This window comes from Gigantopelta aegis, chromosome 10 (genome assembly GCF_016097555.1).
Source record: "Gigantopelta aegis isolate Gae_Host chromosome 10, Gae_host_genome, whole genome shotgun sequence".
NCBI lineage: Eukaryota > Metazoa > Mollusca > Gastropoda > Neomphalida > Peltospiridae > Gigantopelta > Gigantopelta aegis.
Window position 1 is genome coordinate 54762572 of NC_054708.1, and position 20390 is coordinate 54782961.

Below are 20390 nucleotides of genomic sequence, written 5' to 3' on the forward strand. Positions count from 1 at the left end.
TGTAAATACCATTTTTTTTTTTTGTACAACAATTTATTTAATATAAATATCTTTTAACCAAATAAGTGTGTATGTTTAAATTCGAATTTTGTAATACCATGTGGTTCTTTCAACAATTAATACCTGTCTATTAAATATGTGAATGAAGAATTATTTATTTCATTATATAAAAATGTTTACTAACCTGTATGCAGAACAATTTTGATGTAACTTGTGAAAATTGTAAAGTAGAAATGTCTTTGTTTGCAGACTGGGAAAGCACTTCCTGTACTAGTTGCACAACAACACATATTTATTTCACGTTCAAAACTTCTGTGGACTTAAAAATACATTTTAGTACATGCTTGCATCAGCTAATGGAATACACTTTTAACCATTAAATATAATGTAAAGTGGCAGCCATATTGATAAACAACACAAGAAATTTATTTCATATGAACATATTACTAAGAAATTTTAAAACGTGATATTGCAGAACCTGAGACAATCAATTTTTTTCTTCTCAGTAATGCATTTAAGCCACGACCCCCTCCCCCATTATAAAATAGGCTGCCATCTAGTGTTGCTACCATAATTCAACCGTGCATCAGGGCTAGAAATGATCCGGAGACACCCCCTAGTAGTGTGAGGTGCCAAATCAACTGTGTAGTGGGAGTTGCATGACAAAAAACATTCAAGCTGGTCCTGGTTCCAGGACTATTGCCAGCCTTGTAGAAAAATGGCGGCCATTTTGAAAAATAAAATCGTATTCACATTGAACTTACTGAACAACAATACACTGTTTATCTCATATGAATGTTATTAGCAACATATCTTTAAACTTTATGTTATAAGAACCGAGAAAATTATATCAAATTTTTTACTATTACACTAAGCCACGACCCCCCCCCCTTACATTCCTTTATCGTGACCTTGACCCATATGTTGAAGGTTATTCATGTGTTCTAACTATAATTTATGCTGAATAGTAAACAAATTGAGTTGAAATAAATGATTATAGTAAACCAGAAAGATAAATACATAACATATTTGATATTTTCAGTATCGTGACCTTAACCTTGATTTTGAAGGACACCCAGACCTCTGATTTCGTGGCCCTAGGGGTCATGTGTATCAAATTTGGTGCTTTCTTCAACTCGGTAACGATTTCGTAAAAAAATGGGGTTAAGCAACCCCACTACCATGGGTTCAAATATCATTGTTGATCGCGAGTTGTCGATCATTCAAGAACCATAACTCTGGATGAACTCTGTCTAAACCGGTCCTCTATATAAACCAGACTCTTTCGACGGTACCAAGTGAGTCCGGTTTAGACAGAGTCCACTGTAGTTATTTTCAAGTGTCCTAAATGTGGGTTGTATTCTCGTGTTGGTGTGGGGGGTACAAGTCGGATATCTGTTGTTCAAAGCACACACACACACACACACACACACACACATATATATATATGCATGAAATAACCTAACTGCATTAAAATCTGCTATAACGTGTTTCTACAATGTTCATATTTATAGCTAAAAACAAACCAGCATATTATGTTTGTAACATATTAATTGCAGCTATCTTGAAAAATGGCCACATTTGCAAGTACACAATATTTTTAAATTACTTTTAATTTTAAAATGCTCCCTGTAATGTGTGTCATGTGTTTGCTATGTTTTATCTTAATATTAAAATACATAATTATTTTTATTCAGTTTGAAAATAATCTTGTATTTTGTTCCTTATGTGAAAACTCTATGGTCTACATGTCTTCAGTTGCCATAGGATAATTTTTTTCACAATAGAAATTGACTTGCAAGTCAGTTAATCTTTCCTTCAGAATATCTAAGCTATTTAAAAATACCAAAATAAAAAGTATAGCAGAAGGGTTCACCTTGAACCTGTTTTAAGCCTTTTTTCAGTTGTGGCTCCCTGACTACTATGAAAGCTGGTCAACAGACAACTACATGATAGCGTTTGTTCAACACCATGGTGTTCTGTGTCAGCATCCATCACTACAGTTGGTTACTGCCCGATGATGAAAGCCTCTTCAACTGAGTCTAGTACTGGGTCCATGGTGATGATGCAGATACAGATGATGTTTAGACGTTACCTTTGGAAACTAAATTAATACAATGGCACCAACCCAAAGAATTTGATGACACAATTATTAGAATGGGCAGTTATCGGCAAAATGTGTGAAGTTTTTGGACTGGCAGACCTTGTTGCGAGAGGTATCTGTGGAATCAACTGTATAAGACCTACCAAACAAAACTGTCAGAGGATATAATCTAGTTATGGAAGATTTTGTGAGGCTGCAATTTGACGAATAGTACAGGTTGTTGTTATCTCAAAGACAAAGATAGTGGAATGGATAAAATCAGACAGTTGATTAACTTTCATATGGTAGAACACAACTTCAAGTTGCCCATTAGCAGCATATGCAACAGTATCCATGCCAGATCAAGGAAAGTGCAACATGTATACCACTTTTATTTGACTGTATGATTGGTGTTTGTTTTCCCCCCATAGATTATAAGACTCCATCATATGTGGTCACGTGGGATAGAAAAAGTAAACCTGAGGTGGTGGACATTTCTACATGGGATGAGGCTTGTTTTTTTGTGTTTTTTTTGTTGTTGTTTGTTTGTTTTTATCTGACAATCCAAAAGAGGGTGTTGTACTGGCCCTCCGCAGACCTCGTCAGATTTACATTGTGGAGACTCAGTTTTCCAAATCTGACCTAATGAACTCGCCAGCATAGTATGCCACTGAGATGCACCTAACCACTCCCACCCCATATTACAAAAACAGCCTGTCACCTATTGTTACTGCCAATATGAAAAACATGTCTGAAAATCAAATCCCGAGTGTAGAGCTTGAATTCAGTTTCAAAATCATTTGGGCCCAGTTTTTCAAAGAATATTTGAATTAGCCCTGAGATAGTCTTAATATTTTCCTTTTAATTATGATGGCACAACTGTAAAATAAACTTTAGATTGATAATTATGTATGGATATCTTTGGTTGTTCCAAATCAAGTTAAAACTTATTTCGTCAGTTATTGTTTTTGTTGATTTAGTCTTTGGTTTTGATAATTTCTGTTAACCACTGGTAAAACTAACGTTTGAACAACTGACCCCTGACTATTTTGTGGGCGATTGGCATGAAAAGGAACACACACTCATACCAGTCAATACACTGGAGTTCCATATGGGGAAATGTAATACTCCATATAGGGCAATGTAAGAGAAGAAATGACCAATGGACTAGCAGAGTACTGACACGAACAGTGTCGATGACCCTCTAGCAGCTGATAGCATGATGCCATTATAACTACACAAACTGTAGTGCCAACTTAAGACTGGCAGAGATCACAAAGACTTGCATCATCAGATGATCAAACTGTTCTCCTGGAGTATATGTAGGAGAGCAGTTGCTCTCAGTGTAAAGTATTCAGTAATTTGGGGTAGAGAAATTACAATATTATTAATCACCCACCAACCCCACCCCAACCTCCAACCCTGTTTGGGACACCTACATGTACACACACCTTAGACACATCAGTTTATTCCATAGTCCAAGTAAAAATAACCATCCAAAAAGACATATGCGCTTTGGGCCACCGTATTAGAAATCCTGCCTGCCCTACACAGAACACGCTGTTCACTGTAATATATACACTATTCACTGTATTAGAAATCCTGCCTGCCCTACACAGAATGCGCTGTTCACTGTAATATATACACTATTCACTGTAGCAGAAATCCTGCCTGCCCTACACAGAATGCACTGTTCACTGTAATTTATACACAATTCACTGTAGTAGAAATCCTGGCAGCCCTACAAAGAACATGCTGTTCACTGTAATATATACACTATTCACTGTAGTAGAAATCCTGCCTGACCTACACAGAATACGCTGTTCACTGTAATATATACACTATTCACTGTATTAGAAATCTTGCCAGCGCTACGCAGAATGCGCTGTTCACTGTAATATATACACTATTCACAGTATTAGAAATCCTGCCAGCCCTACACAGAACACGCTGTTCACTAATAAATACACTATTCACTGTAGTAGAAATCCTGCCAGCCCTACACAGAATGCGCTGTTCACTGTAATATATACACAATTCACTGTATTAGAAATCCTGCCTGCCCTACACAGAATGCGCTGTTCACTGTAATATATACACTATTCACTGTATTAGAAATCCTGCCTGCCCTACACAGAATGCGCTGTTCACTGTAATATATACACTATTCACCGTATTAGAAATCCTGCCTGCCCTACACAGAATGCGCTGTTCACTGTAATATATACACCATTCACCGTATTAGAAATCCTGCCTGCCCTACACAGAATGCGCTGTTCACTGTAATATATACACTATTCACCGTATTAGAAATCCTGCCAGCCCTACACAGAATGCGCTGTTCACTGTAATATATACACTATTCACTGTATTAGAAATCCTGCCAGCCCTACACAGAACACGCTGTTCACTAATAAATACACTATTCACCGTATTAGAAATCCTGCCTGCCCTACACAGAATGCGCTGTTCACTGTAATATATACACCATTCACCGTAGTAGAAATCCTGCCAGCCCTACACAGAATGCGCTGTTCACTGTAATATATACACTATTCACCGTATTAGAAATCCTGCCAGCCCTACACAGAATGCGCTGTTCACTGTAATATATACACTATTCACTGTATTAGAAATCCTGCCTGCCCTACACAGAATGCGCTGTTCACTGTAATATATACACTATTCACTGTATTAGAAATCCTGCCTGCCCTACACAGAATGCGCTGTTCACTGTAATATATACACTATTCACTGTATTAGAAATCCTGCCAGCCCTACACAGAATGCGCTGTTCACTGTAATATATACACTATTCACCGTATTAGAAATCCTGCCAGCCCTACACAGAATGCGCTGTTCACTGTAATATATACACTATTCACTGTATTAGAAATCCTGCCAGCCCTACACAGAATGCGCTGTTCACTGTAATATATACACTATTCACTGTAGTAGAAATCCTGCCAGCCCTACACAGAATGCGCTGTTCACTGTAATATATACACTATTCACTGTATTAGAAATCCTGCCAGCCCTACACAGAATGCGCTGTTCACTGTAATATATACACTATTCACCGTATTAGAAATCCTGCCTGCCCTACACAGAATGCGCTGTTCACTGTAATATATACACCATTCACCTAGAAATCCTGCCAGCCCTACACAGAATGCGCTGTTCACTGTAATATATACACTATTCACAGTATTAGAAATCCTGCCTGCCCTACACAGAATGCGCTGTTCACTGTAATATATACACTATTCACCGTAGTAGAAATCCTGCCAGCCATACACAGAATGCGCTGTTCACTGTAATATATACACTATTCACTGTATTAGAAATCCTGCCAGCCCTACACAGAACACGCTGTTCACTAATAAATACACTATTCACCGTAGTAGAAATCCTGCCTGACCTACACAGAATGCGCTGTTCACTGTAATATATACACTATTCACCGTAGTAGAAATCCTGCCAGCCCTACACAGAATGCGCTGTTCACTGTAATATATACACTATTCACTGTATTAGAAATCCTGCCAGCCCTACACAGAATGCGCTGTTCACTGTAATATATACACTATTCACTGTAGTAGAAATCCTGCCTGACCTACACAGAATGCGCTGTTCACTAATAAATACACTATTCACCGTAGTAGAAATCCTGCCTGCCCTACACAGAATGCGCTGTTCACTGTAATATATACACTATTCACTGTAGTAGAAATCCTGCCAGCCCTACACAGAATGCGCTGTTCACTGTAATATATACACTATTCACTGTAGTAGAAATCCTGCCTGCCCTACACAGAATGCGCTGTTCACTGTAATATATACACTATTCACTGTAGTAGAAATCATGCCTGCCCACACAGAATGCACTGTTCACTGTAATATATACACTATTCACTGTAGTAGAAATCCTGCCTGCCCTACACAGAATGCGCTGTTCACTGTAATATATACACTATTCACTGTAGTAGAAATCCTGCCTGCCCTACACAGAATGCGCTGTTCACTGTAATATATACACTATTCACTGTAGTAGAAAAAATCATGGTCTAAATTTTAGAGAAGTAATTTTACAAGAAATATAGTATGTATAGAAAATATGTTGTAGAGAGGTTTCGAATTGTCATGAGTTAACTCCTTTGCCAAAATAATGTAACAAAAAATAATAATAAATGATGACTGAATAGCATTTAAATAATTAATGCATTGCAGTTACTATTAAAAACAATAAATACATTAAATATGGGTTTTTTTAAAATCATTAAATATATTAAACAAGACCCATTCACCATCAGTCTAATCAAGACATCTATGATTGGTACCTGTTTCGTTTACAAAATATTAAAATAGAAGATTTTATTGTTCAAAGTTAATCCTTTAAAAGGTTTATTTGCAAAAGCAATACATGTGTACAGATTTCGCAGACATCGGTAGCTCGGACAGCAAGTGGCACAGTCAGCTCACTACGGGATCTAGGATTCTAAGTGGCTGTGTGTGTACTGCCAATGTGCTACGGTATCTGTGATTATGTAATGTCGTTGTAAAGAAGTGTTTTCAGAGGTCGGATGCACATTTGTTCCTAATTTGCTCTGTCGGTGTCGAAAGGTGTGAATTCCGGTGTACTGAACAGAATAACATTGATGTGCATTTGCTCCTGACAATTTGTGGTCGGATGGTGTAAATGTTGTAGTAACGACGGTCTGACTGTATATACACCATTCACTGTAGTAGAAAGATTCATGGTCTAAATTTTAGAGAAGCCGTAATTTTACAAGAAATATAGTAAGCATAGAAAATATGTTGTAGATAAGTTTTGAAGGCTTTTTCTTCATGATTTTGTTTTTAGTTTTCTATAACAAGAATGCATCAACGGTGAAACTTGAATATCAGTTTCGTACCAACCAGTCTCCTGAAGGCGGATCATGTTCTGTAGATCCGACGTCTGGCCAGGCTCTCATCACCAAATTCACTGTGTCCTGTCCTGGGTACAAGGACGATGACTCACCTTTAACATACAGTGTCTACCTGAACAAGAAAGGCAAATCAGGTATACCTGTAGTTATTGCAGAACAAGCAAATTAGTGTTGGGCATCAGTTGGAACTTCATCATGATCATGATCATCAGGTTTTAATTGATCTGCACTGACCAATCAACTTTTGATTTTACAATCGGACAAAATGAATATGAAATGGCAAAACACAGTACATACGATACACTTGAATTCAGTGCAGGTGCTGCTAAAAGTGGAAACAGTAAGGGGCCGTCCATAATTTTCAACATTTTCACAAGCGTACAAACTGTACGTGGTGGGGGGGGGGGGGGGTTAAGGGGCCAGCATACACTTAAAAAAAATGAAAAATGTCGATCAACATTTTTCATTTGGGGATGTACACTTTGGGGGGGGGGGGGGTCAAAAGTGTACGGTTTGTACACTCGTGAAAATGTTGAAAATTATGGACGGCCCCTAACATGTCATCAGCAACAAATACTTGTTGGCCACATGCAGAAATTGTTTTGGTTCTTTTAATTATAATATTCCTAGGGCCAGAACTTCATAATAACATCATACATTTTTATTAATCCTGCATACGTTCTCTGCCAAACCACACCGATACAGGCTAGAGATATGCTAATCAAACAGATTTTATGATGTGTCTAAATCATGCAGACCTTTCCCATATACAAAAGGGCTAGCTGACATGCTTTGGGGAGAGGAGGGGGTTACACAAAATTGACTCTTAGCACGTTAGCAATTTATAGATAAATGGTGCATCAACCTGTAATTCTGTTTTTGAATTTTGTAGTCCTGATGTTTAGAAAGTTTAATGTGTTTTGTTTGCCATAATGAAGTGGTGTAGTAATAAGCTGTTTTCTCATTTCAGATACTCTCTTGTATCAAGGAAACGAAGAAACAACTAGTTTAGTACTTCCTGCGGGGCCACCACAGTCCGATTCGTGGCTCCAGTTAACAGTTCACATTTCAGACTCTTTGGATACCATTACAAACTTCACGTTAAGAGCAAAGGTAAAGGTGCATAAAAGATAAACATGTACTTTTTTATAAAAGAAACATTCATGCTAATCTATACAACTGCTATTTCATTCCTTAATGTAGAAACTCAAATCAACATGAAATATCCTCTCCATTTGGGACACAGTCACACAAACACAAGATCAAGCTAAAGTACACATACACACAAACAAGCTCAAGCACACTCGCATGTGCACACAGAAGTGGAAGCACACACACACACGCAAGCACACTCGCACACTGTAAGCACACAGACACACACAAGCACACTCGCACATGCACACAGAAGTGGAAGCACACACACACACACAAGCACACTCGCACACTGTAAGCACACAGACACACACAAGCACACTCGCACATGCACATAGAAGTGGAAGCACACACAAGCACACTCGCACACTGTAAGCACACAGACACACACAAGCACACTCGCACACTGTAAGCACACAGACACACACAAGCACACTCGCACATGCACACAGAAGTGGAAGCACACACACACACACAAGCACACTCGCACACTGTAAGCACACAGACACACACAAGCACACTCGCACATGCACATAGAAGTGGAAGCACACACACACACACAAGCACACTCGCACACTGTAAGCACACAGACACACACAAGCACACTCGCACATGCACACAGAAGTGGAAGCACACACACACACACAAGCACACTCGCACACTGTAAGCACACAGACACACACAAGCACACTCGCACACTGTAAGCACACAGACACACACAAGCACACTCACACACTGTAAGCACACAGACACACACAAGCACACTCGCACACTGTAAGCACACAGACACACACAAGCACACTCGCACATGCACATAGAAGTGGAAGCACACACATACACACACACTCGCACACACAAGTGTAAGCACACAGACACATACACACACATAAGTACACACACACACACACACACAAGCACAATTGCACACATGAAATTTCCTCTCGAATTAGGATGCAGAGTCAAACAAACACAAGATGTTACTATACATGCATAACCACTAAGAGGCATAAATAATGCAATGGTCATTTTACTGATATTATTTCACGAGGCTTATATTTTTCTAATATTTGTCACAGAAGTCTTAGCGGCATATATGTCTGTACGTTAATTACATTACATTACATCTTGGAACAAGTGTTAGTGTATGTTTGTAAACAGACAACGTTCATTTAATTTATTAAAAATATTTCAAAACAAGACATCTTGATTTAGAATTTATATATATATATATATATATATATATATAAAACTGATAGATGACAATTTTATTGACTAAAACTTAAAGAACACACTAAAGACACATTTTTGCCAGCCTCGATCAACGTGTTTTCTTATTACCTTCATGGGCTTACAAACTCCCATTTGTGTGTGTGTGTGTGGGGGGGGGGGGGGGGGATGGCTTGCTTTTGCACAAATTGAAAAAAAAATGCACGAATCTGGATAACAACATTTGGTTCATTCTGCAGAAAGCGTCACTTTTCAAAACACAAATTCAAGATAAAAGAATTAAAAGATATATAGAGGTTATTACCAGAGTGTTTTTCGGTATCATTCATATCATACATTAAGAATAAAAAGTGTATTATTCAAGCCTCTGGTGAGCATAATACATTATTTTTATTCCTAATATATGATATTGACGATACCGAAACACATGAGGGCAATAATCTATTTATCATATAATTTCAAGCTTAATACAACGTGTTTTTGTAAACTATACACACAACTTTAATTTCAGTCCGCCATTACTAGATATTCAAATGACGTAAGAATATGTGGCACAGTGTATTTTTTAATGGAAATGACGTCAAACTCGAATGACGTTATTTTTGGATGTCGATCCTTACATCAAAATAAACTAGGGCTTAATGTTTTTCGTTTTCTGAATGCTGGACAGCATTCAGTGTAAAATTGCTATTGAAATATTTGTATTTGATGACTATATGAATGCATACATCAATTATGGAGTGTCACCCAAGTAGTTTGCTTAAATGTCAATAAACCTAGTGCCGTGACCTTGATTAATTTACATATAATTTGCAAAGTTATCAAATTCTTAAAGTATGTGATCTGAAAAATATTGCATACTTTGATTGCACTGGAAATGTAAGATTTATATGATAAAAAATTGTTATTGTTAACTATTGGAAACTAGATGAACAAAGAAACATAAAATGATATCTGGCCACGCAGCACTGTAATCAGCCCGCACCTGCAGACATATCTTACTCCATGAACGAGCTCAATATGTCATTGATGTTACCGGACAGGTGGGATAGTGTAATCCATTTGGTTTGTTGTGATCAAAAGCACATGGATGTGTTATTTGGGTGTCCCTAATAACATATTTGGAATAACTTTAGCATTAAAAGCTATCAAAGGGTGTAATTTTGCATTTCCACACAGATATTCTATATGCGACTAAATTATGCACTGTGGCAGTTTTAATTATTTAAAAATGTGGAGTCCTTCAAAATAAATTTCATCAAAGTCAATAAACAATTTAATTTCAAAAATACAGTTTCTATTGAAATGACAGTTAATAATATTATATTCTTGATAACACCAATGACAAAAAAGTAACACCAATGACATTCAAGGCTGTATCATTGAAACACTATTACCATATTCTTGAGATTACCACAACTTGTTAGCAAATGTAATTCAGGCATGGCAGAAGCAATTAAACATGGGAGGGCTGACTGAGAACGAGGGCACAAAAGCACAGTTTCTAGGGGCCTTGGGGGTATGCTCCCCCATAAAAGTTTGAAAACATGATGTCCTGAAATGCAATTTCCTGCATTCTACATGTACAAGTAAAATTCATCTCTGCCTAAAGATTTACTGGGTGTAATTAATATTTCCTTAAATGTGGTTTGTTTGTTTGTTGTTTGTTTGTTTGTTTGTTTTCAGCCTACTAAAGATCTATTAAAATAATTGTATGTTTCTGGGACCATATTGATAAAAGTTAGATATGGCCGGTCAGATATTAAAAAAAATATACTAAATTCAGATACTGAATTTTGAGGGTTTGTTTTTTTAATATTAAGTTAAAGATCCATTCATTATTTATATAGTTATTTTTGTGCTTATATTAGGCTCAAAATCTATTATACTGTATACTTTGTATTCCACATGACAAGTAAAAAGTGTTAGTTTTACTTTTGATTTCACGTAAGCACTGCAAAATTCTACGCTAAATTTTTCCAAAAATGAGGTGGCCTTTTACATATGTAACATGTTTCTAATAGTTTTCAGTACATACACTAAACAGCAAATCAACCAAATTATGTCATCATTCAAGATATAAATAATACAAAATACGTCATTATTCAAAAGAGTTGGTCTTTTTTCCTTTTAAGTAAAAAAACTATTTTAATGCAAAATGTTCTATATTTTTAAAAATAAAATTTAAATAGCTTTTATTGGAAATGAAAACATACGTAATGTAATTTTATGATATTTGACTACAACTTCGTAATACATTTCCGTATGATTTCAAGTTTCCTTTATCATAAAGTTAATTTTTAACACTTAAACAGGAAAGGGTGGTAGTTTCTAACTGCGTTTTCATTTTTCAAAGCAACAATGGATGAACAATTTGTTTATTATTTTTTTAAAGGAAAAATTTAGTATACAAGTCCAGCGTTCCGGTCCAGTCCTGCATTTTACGAACACCCATCACTAACACTTGATAGAACATAATGTTAATACGTATATGTATATAAATTTTCTAACGAATTGATTCTTAACTAACAAAATTTATACATTCAAACTTATTTACAATTGTTACAAATGGGTTATATGTCTACTAGTCACTACAGTCAAAGCACACAAATGTAGCATACCTTTTGCAGATCGAATATATTAACTGAAAACAAATTCTAGCAATAGGGGGCTTAAAAGTAATAAAAGTTAAATGATTTGGCCTTATTGATATGGCACGTGTGAGATCATGTGACACACACCAAATGTTAATTCATCTTCCTCCATTTTAAGGGGTTTGTAAAGTTTTGTATTTAGATACTTACTTGTCTGAACTTTATTGTTAATGAAAATTTTCACGACCTGTGAAGAAAAACCTCACAAATGAATGACTAGCAGATGACAAAAAATCAGATTTTGATTATACGGACTGTGCACAAGAAAACAAACTGAATGAAGTTGGAAGCATAACGTAGTTAGGGACGTTGGCAATATACTCTTTATATTCCAACAAAACATGTCTTTTACTGAAATGATGCTGCACAAGTCCCTTTAATTTTCAAATCATTTTTTAAAATACCAGGGTTGGTGTACCATATACTGATTTTAAACATAATATCAACCAATTTATCTTTTCGACTTGGCAACATGATTGGGACTGTGCGGTTGGGAACAAGCTCCATGTCATCAAGCCGGTCTTGGGAGAGTGGCAATCCTCCTACAGGCAGTGCAGGATGGATGAAATAGTATTTTGTCATACTTACATGACCCATTCATTTATTCTGAAGAAAAATCCTCCACCTTAGTGTGTGCACTGTCAGTGTACTCTGATGGTACACCACATTTTGGTGGAGTGTAAGAATCTGAATTAAACTCGAAAAAATATATTTGGTCAAAGAAATGTGATGGAGTCAACAAACTTAGTTTCTCGATATAAATAAAAAAGAAATTGTGTAGGGACATAAAAGTGACACTTTCTGTAGAATGACCCATTTATTAATGTTATCATTACTACCAAATGGCTATATAGGGTTCAGTTGCAAATTAATCACTACACATTTTTACATGGATTACAACTAATTTTAAGAATCAAATGATGGCAATAATAGTAAAAAGGTCTAAGGTTAGGACATTTTGCATCAATATGTGTTTAATTTTAAGTATGGTTATTTCCTCTGCTATTTAGCTTGTGATTCTAGCTGTTATATTTTTATTCTATAATGCTCTAAAATACATCTGATATTTCGAAGGTAATAATTTTTCACACAATATCCTAAACCCTCTCCTCACCCCATGCTGTCTGATTTCCAGCATTATGAAGTTGTTTGGTGCAAGGCCGAATGCTATCCGTACATTTTGTCTTCGCATTCAGCGGGTTTTTTAATCGCTTTCCAACATTGATTTAACTGACACTTTGGAAACTCCTTCATATTTTGTTTACCACCTAAAATCGTGTTTGATCTTGCGCATCAGAAGAAAGATTGTACAGATGCTGTTGTATATAAACAATTTTTGATGGAAATTCAAGACCGGTACCGTGATTACATTCTTGTTTATACAGACGGATCACGGTATGGGAATTCTGTGGCTTGTGCTACAGTTTTTCCATCAGACACAATACTTTCCATGAGACTGCCTGATTTGGCATCGATCGTTAGTGCTGAAGTTTGGGCAGTCATTAAAGCCTTAGAGAAATAAAGATTCGATTGCATCCAAATTTATTATTATTACCAACTAATTTTCATGTCTCCAAGCTTTACGCAATATGAAGCTGGACCATCCTTAATTGGGATGGTGATACGAAAGTGTGTCTCTTTATCCAGTGCCAATAAAGATATTCTATGTTGACATCGGGGGTAATGAAAAGGCAGATTCAGCTGCCAAGTCTGCTTTGGGTTTGCCTTATGCCAGGGTTGGTGTACCATATACAGATTTTAAACATATAATATCAGCCAATTTATCTTTTCGACTTGGCAACATGATTGGGACTGTGCGGTTGGGAACAAGCTTCATGTCATCAAGCCGGTCTTGGGAGAGTGGCAGTCCTCCTACAGGCAGTGCAGGATGGATGAAATAGTCTTTTGTCATACTTACATGACCCATTCATTTATTCTGAAGAAAGATCCTCCACCTTAGTGTGTGCACTGTCAGTGTACTCTGATGGTACACCACATTTTGGTGGAGTGTAAGAATCTGAATTAAACTCGAAAAAATATATTTGGTCAAAGAAATGTGATGGAGTCATTTCGATTTCATCCAGAATTTTTATTGCAATTTTTACATGATACTGAATTTTACTCTAAATTTTAATTTGATCTGTCTGTGATATTTTAGTTTTTGCACAGTTCTTTACACTGTGTTTTTATTCGACTCTTCAATTTTTATATTGATGTTGATCATCACTTTATTTGTTTGTATTTACCATAGTTTGACACCCAATAGCCGATGTATTTGTCATGCTGGGGTGTCGTTAAACATTCATTCATTCATTCATTCATTTATTTATTTCCAGCATATTTCTATTGGCCTGCTATCTTTAAAAATAACAGCAGGCCATGTTTTACTTTCTATATTTGAATTGCTGGGAGTGTGACTGATCCCTCTGTTCCCCTGGCAAATATTGGAATAACGGTCAACAACCCTGCATCCAGATTCTAACTCTGTCTTTGTGAAATTGTTTTTCAGTTTGAGAATCCTGCATCCAGATTCTAACTCTGTCTTTGTGATACTGCTTTTCAGGTTCAGAACCCTGCATCCAGATTCTAACTCTGTCTTTGTGATACTGCTTTTCAGGTTCAGAACCCTGCATCCAGATTCTAACTCTGTGTTTTTGATGCTGCTTTTCAGTTTCACTACCCTGCATCCAGATTCTAACTCTCTGTCTTTGTGATGCTGCTTTTCAGGTTGAGAACCCTGCATCCAGATTCTAACTTTCTGTCTTTGTGATTCTGCTTTTCAGGTTCACAACCCTGCATCCAGATTCTAACTCTCTGTCTTTGTGATACTGCTTTTCAGGTTCAGAACCCTGCATCCAGATTCCTACTCTCTGTCTTTGTGATACTGCTTTTCTGGTTCAGAACCCTGCATCCAGATTCTAACTCTGCCTTTGTGATACTGCTTTTCAGGTTCAGAATCCTGCATCCAGATTCTAACTTTCTGTCTTTCTGATACTGCTTTTCAGGTTCAGACCCCAAAGGATGATAAAAGGACATTTCTAGAATGGTTGAATGATGTTTCTAAGCAAGCCATTCAAGAGAAACCATCAGGTACAAGTAGGAATAAGCTAACAAAACAGGTGGAAGGTATTTGTCTCTAGCTGCCAGAAAAACTAAGGTTAAAATTTTACTTGAGGAAATTTAGGGAGATGTGAAACAGTAATTCAGGAATATTAATACAAAATGGAAAAAATCTAGAGGCCCTGAAATACCATTTTGCAGGCATTTTAGGGAGGTTACATGTTTAAAACATCAGTATCAATAACCAGTCATTTTCTATTATTTGTACCAGATGTTTGGGGGGTGCCCCCTCCCTTGCCTTCCCCCACACCCTTGCCTCTCCCCTAGCTATATGGCCCTGTTGTTTGGCAGTAAAGCTAAAATGAATAATTGTTGTTATCCAGATTCGGGGAATTAAACTGGCAAAAATCAGCCTGCACCCCTACAAAAATGGCTTTTGGAGAGGGGGTCATGACACACGGCGGTTGAAAACGGACCATAGTGGGTCACTTGAGATGTCACACAAGTAAATGTTGAAAACGGACCATAGTGGGTCACTTGAGATGTCACACAAGTAAATGTTGAAAACGGAGCACATTGGGTCACTTGAGATGTCACACAAGTAAATGTTGAAAACGGACCATAGTGGGTCACTTGAGATGTCACACAAGTAAATGTTGAAAACGGACCATAGTGGGTCACTTGAGATGTCACACAAGTAAATGTTGAAAACGGACCATAGTGGGTCACTTGAGATGTCACACAAGTAAATGTTGAAAACGGACCATAGTGGGTCACTTGAGATGTCACACAAGTAAATGTTGAAAACGGACCATAGTGGGTCACTTGAGATGTCACACAAGTAAATGTTGAAAACGGACCATAGTGGGTCACTTGAGATGTCACACAAGTAAATGTTGAAAACGGAGCACATTGGGTCACTTGAGATGTCACACAAGTAAATGTTGAAAACGGAGCACATTGGGTCACTTGAGATGTCACACAAGTAAATGTTGAAAACGGAGCACATTGGGTCACTTGAGATGTCACACAAGTAAATGTTGAAAACATGCTTTAAGGTCACCATGATATTATTGGAATAATGAATTTATATTTGTGCAACTTCTTCTGACATGTTTAATTAGAGAGTGAAAGAAGAAACAATCACTGGCAGTTGTTCCCGAGAAATATTGTACTAATCCCCAAACAATATCTGGGTCAAACGACGATATAATATAGGTCAACTGCACTTTGATTTTTTTTTTTCCATTTTGCTTTGATAGTTTTATCAACAATGTAGGATCAATTTGTGATTATTACATCCTCAATACAATATTTTATTTGCATGAAATAATTTGTTTAATGATTTTTGAGACAAAAACAATGTTTCGGGTCATATTGCCTACACAATTTATTTACCACCATATTTTAAAATAAAACACTTGATTACTTACTCTGAATTTATAGCAAACCATTATTCTGCGGTAATTTTCACTTGTTATATAGGTCCATACATACCGCATGATTTTCATGGGTGCAGGCCTGATGTACTAATCCTAATTTTTGTTTTGTAGGGGTTGGAGAGGAGAGAGAGTGAGGCAGGTTAATTTTTGCCCAAATTAAACGAAAATGCCAAAAACTGAAAAACAACATTTATTCATTTTAGCGTTAGTCCCAACAACCATATATAATATAGGGTTTCAATCGAAGCACTACACCTTTTTACATCGATTACAACTAATATTGTGGGAGGAATCATGGAAATATTAGTACATGGTGAAAAGGTTTCAGACCAACTCATTTTGATGGAATATCTCTATCGTTTTCGCCCGAATATAGGATTTGGTACTAATATATTTATGAAAACATAATAGATCCAACACAACAGCAGTTTATCTCATGATTATTTTATCTTTATAACATTTGTAGACGTCTGTGCAGGGAGTGGGTCGACCGGCCCCTCCTGGTCCCTGCTTGATCAGATTTTCTTATCTTTTTTTTATATATTTATACATACTTTGGCAGAGCATGACAGAAATCCCCTACAAACTTCGCTCACCAGACACACACTCACATACACACCGCTAAAATCCTAGCACACACGCCTGATTTTCACCATACAAAAATAATTACAAAACATTCACTGCTAGGCCATGAGCATTAACAAATAACCTGGAAAAAAATAGTAGTAAGCTGAATGTTTCAGTAGAGCTCCAGAAAGTCATACCTGTACCAACATCACAAAGTTCTGCAAATTCTACCGTGGCATTCTTTAAAATTCAAGATGGCCACCATAACCATTGGCGATAAATGGGAAAACTCCAAAAGTATCATAACCTGGTGGTTGTACTGTCACATTTGTCCAACCCCTGTACATCAAGACATAAAATTGTGATATCATCTTTCCCAGAGCTCAATAAGATTGTTGTTAGACTTGGGGGATTTCACATACTCATGTGGTATATGGGGTCAGTTGGATATGTAATGGGTGGTAGTGGTTTAGAAGGTCTGTGGGTGACGGTTTATTGCTCCAAATACTATCAGCCATATGATGACAGGCCATATGTATACTCATGTGGTACATGTATATGGGGTCAGTTGGATATGTAATGGGTGGTAGTGGTTTAGAAGGTCTGTGGGTGACTGTTTATTGCTCCAAATACTATCAGCCATATGATGACAGGCCATATGTATACTCATGTGGTACATGTGTATGGAGTCAGTTTATGTAATGGGTGGTAGTGGTTTAGAAGGTCTGTGGGTGACTGTTTATTGCCCAATACAACTCAGAAATGACAGGACATATTATACTCATGTGGTATATGGGGTCAGTTGGATATGTAATGGGTGGTAGTGGTTTAGAAGGTCTGTGGGTGACTGTTTATTGCTCCACATACTATCAGCCATATGATGACAGGCCATATGTATACTCATGTGGTATATGGGGTCAGTTGGATATGTAATGGGTGGTAGTGGTTTAGAAGGTCTGTGGGTGACTGTTTATTGCTCCAAATACTATCAGCCATATGATGACAGGCCATATGTATACTCATGTGGTATATGGGGTCAGTTGGATATGTAATGGGTGGTAGTGGTTTAGAAGGTCTGTGGGTGACTGTTTATTGCTCCAAATACTATCAGCCATATGATGACAGGCCATATGTATACTCATGTGGTATATGGGGTCAGTTGGATATGTAATGGGTGGTAGTGGTTTAGAAGGTCTGTGGGTGACTGTTTATTGCTCCAAATACTATCAGCCATATGATGACAGGCCATATGTATACTCATGTGGTGTATGGGGTCAGTTGGATATGTAATGGGTGGTAGTGGTTTAGAAGGTCTGTGGGTGACTGTTTATTGCTCCAAATACTATCAGCCATATGATGACAGGTCATGCATATACTCATGCACTCCGCACTCATCTTTTGTCATCAGTAGCCATTGTGTCCAAATTACTACAGGCACCTGGATGTCTGGATACATAAACGTCTGCTGGATGGTCAATGTCCCACTGACTTTGTGGACAATGATAAATATTTCAAAAAGCTCACACATATTATGGATAGTCTGATGGAAGATGCCGCCACTTAAAGTAGAACTGGTAAACTTTGGGTTGAATATTTGAAACAAGTGTTCCTCATTAGGTGTTTCATCCGAGCAGTGCGCACTGGGGATTGGGATTTACATCTTCATGTAGTCAGGGAAATGATCCCTTTGTTCCATGCTGCTGGTCACTTCACATGTGCAAAATCTGCCCTTCTCTACCTTGATCCGATTGTGGTAGAATTTCGTGCGTGCGAGTGGTGTGCCCGTGTGTCGTGCAACTACTCTGGACCTACGTACTGGGTAAGCGACGAGGAGTGCGTGCCACACGCTCGAACGCACGCGTGACCATGAAGGCGTTTACCACATAAATAATAGTTAAAATGAACAAGACAACAAGATGTGACTTTAAAGATGGCTTGTTATTGCATTGAAAACAGGAATTTTATACATGAAATATTATGCAGATATCAACCAAAGTTATGAACTAAGAATACTATTAACACTAAACTATGAAAACATATAGTTAACCAGTGATGTCAATTACAAGTATCACAGTTAAAAATCTATATTTATTTAAACAGCCAAAAGACTAGGCAGTCGCCCATTATCCATTGAATGTTCACAGTGACCGACTAACAACACCAGGAGACTAGACAATCGCCCATTATCTCAAGATGCTCTCAATGACCAGTTAATTAAAGAGTTATACACAAAAGAACTACAATATTTAACTACAGTTAATATTATATACACTTACATACACTTACAGATATTTATTTAAACAACCAAAAGACTAGGCAATCGCCCATTATCCATTGAATGTTCTCAGTGACTGACTAACAACACCAGGAGACTAGACAATCGCACATTATCTCAAGATGCTCTCAATGACCAGTTAATTAATTATCTATCCTAAATTTAATAACAAGAAAGAGTAATTATTGAGTAGGATCCCAAAACTACTTTAAAGTAATTTAAATTGGATAACCTATTAATTTAGAAAGATTGCAAAGGAAGCTAAAGACAATCGTCTATTTACCTCTCAATGCTGTCCAAAATGTAAGATGAAAAATGAAACGTTATAACTGCGAAGTTTAGCTCGATCAGCTGATAGTTGTCAAAATTTGGATCCAACTGTTTACAACTGACGTAACAGTTCTATTTATACCCCAACATTGACGTCACTGGTCTTTTTTGAATCTCTAGTATGACGTCAAATATACTCTTGAGAAAAACACAATATGGTCTTACAATACACAACGGATACATAAATCAGCGAATATCTAAGCATATATTTCTAATATCAATGTTATTTATAATCCATAACATTAATCAAAACAACAACATCGTTTTCACAGGTTAAGCAATAACACTACGGTTCCGGTCTATTAACCAACAGTGCTTTACAGCAAACCGGAAATAGTTCGTCTCGTGCATTTCCGCTCGCAAAGCAGACGACATTTAGCAAGAAATACTAAGTTTTTTATGAAATAACTCAAATATTAATATTCAGTTAAGTATTTACTGAACTATAATGATACATAATTTAATCACGGACATTGGCCTGTCTATCTACACGTTAATTACTTCAAATCATGGAAGAAATCAAAAGGTAAACGTCAAGTTTCAACATAGCTGACCACGGTGAAACATTGAAATTTAATTTTAAAGGATCGTGCTCTTTGAAACAATTAATTTCACAACACCGATGAAAGGGTTTATGGATATCATGTCTACTGAGCAGTATTATGCCTT

The 20390-nt window shown here is 37.0% G+C and overlaps 1 protein-coding gene across 1 annotated transcript in view; it reads left to right on the forward strand.

Annotated features, from left to right (window-relative positions):
* The first annotated feature begins 2176 nt into the window (after nucleotides 1–2176).
* Nucleotides 2177–20390, forward strand: part of LOC121383698 (polycystic kidney disease protein 1-like 2) — a 142603-nt gene continuing 124389 nt past the window's right edge. The window contains exons 1-4 of the mRNA XM_041513792.1: nucleotides 2177–2216; nucleotides 6948–7148; nucleotides 7985–8127; nucleotides 15053–15137. Coding sequence (XP_041369726.1) covers nucleotides 2177–2216; nucleotides 6948–7148; nucleotides 7985–8127; nucleotides 15053–15137 — 469 coding nt within the window. The remainder of the gene's footprint in view (nucleotides 2217–6947; nucleotides 7149–7984; nucleotides 8128–15052; nucleotides 15138–20390) is intronic.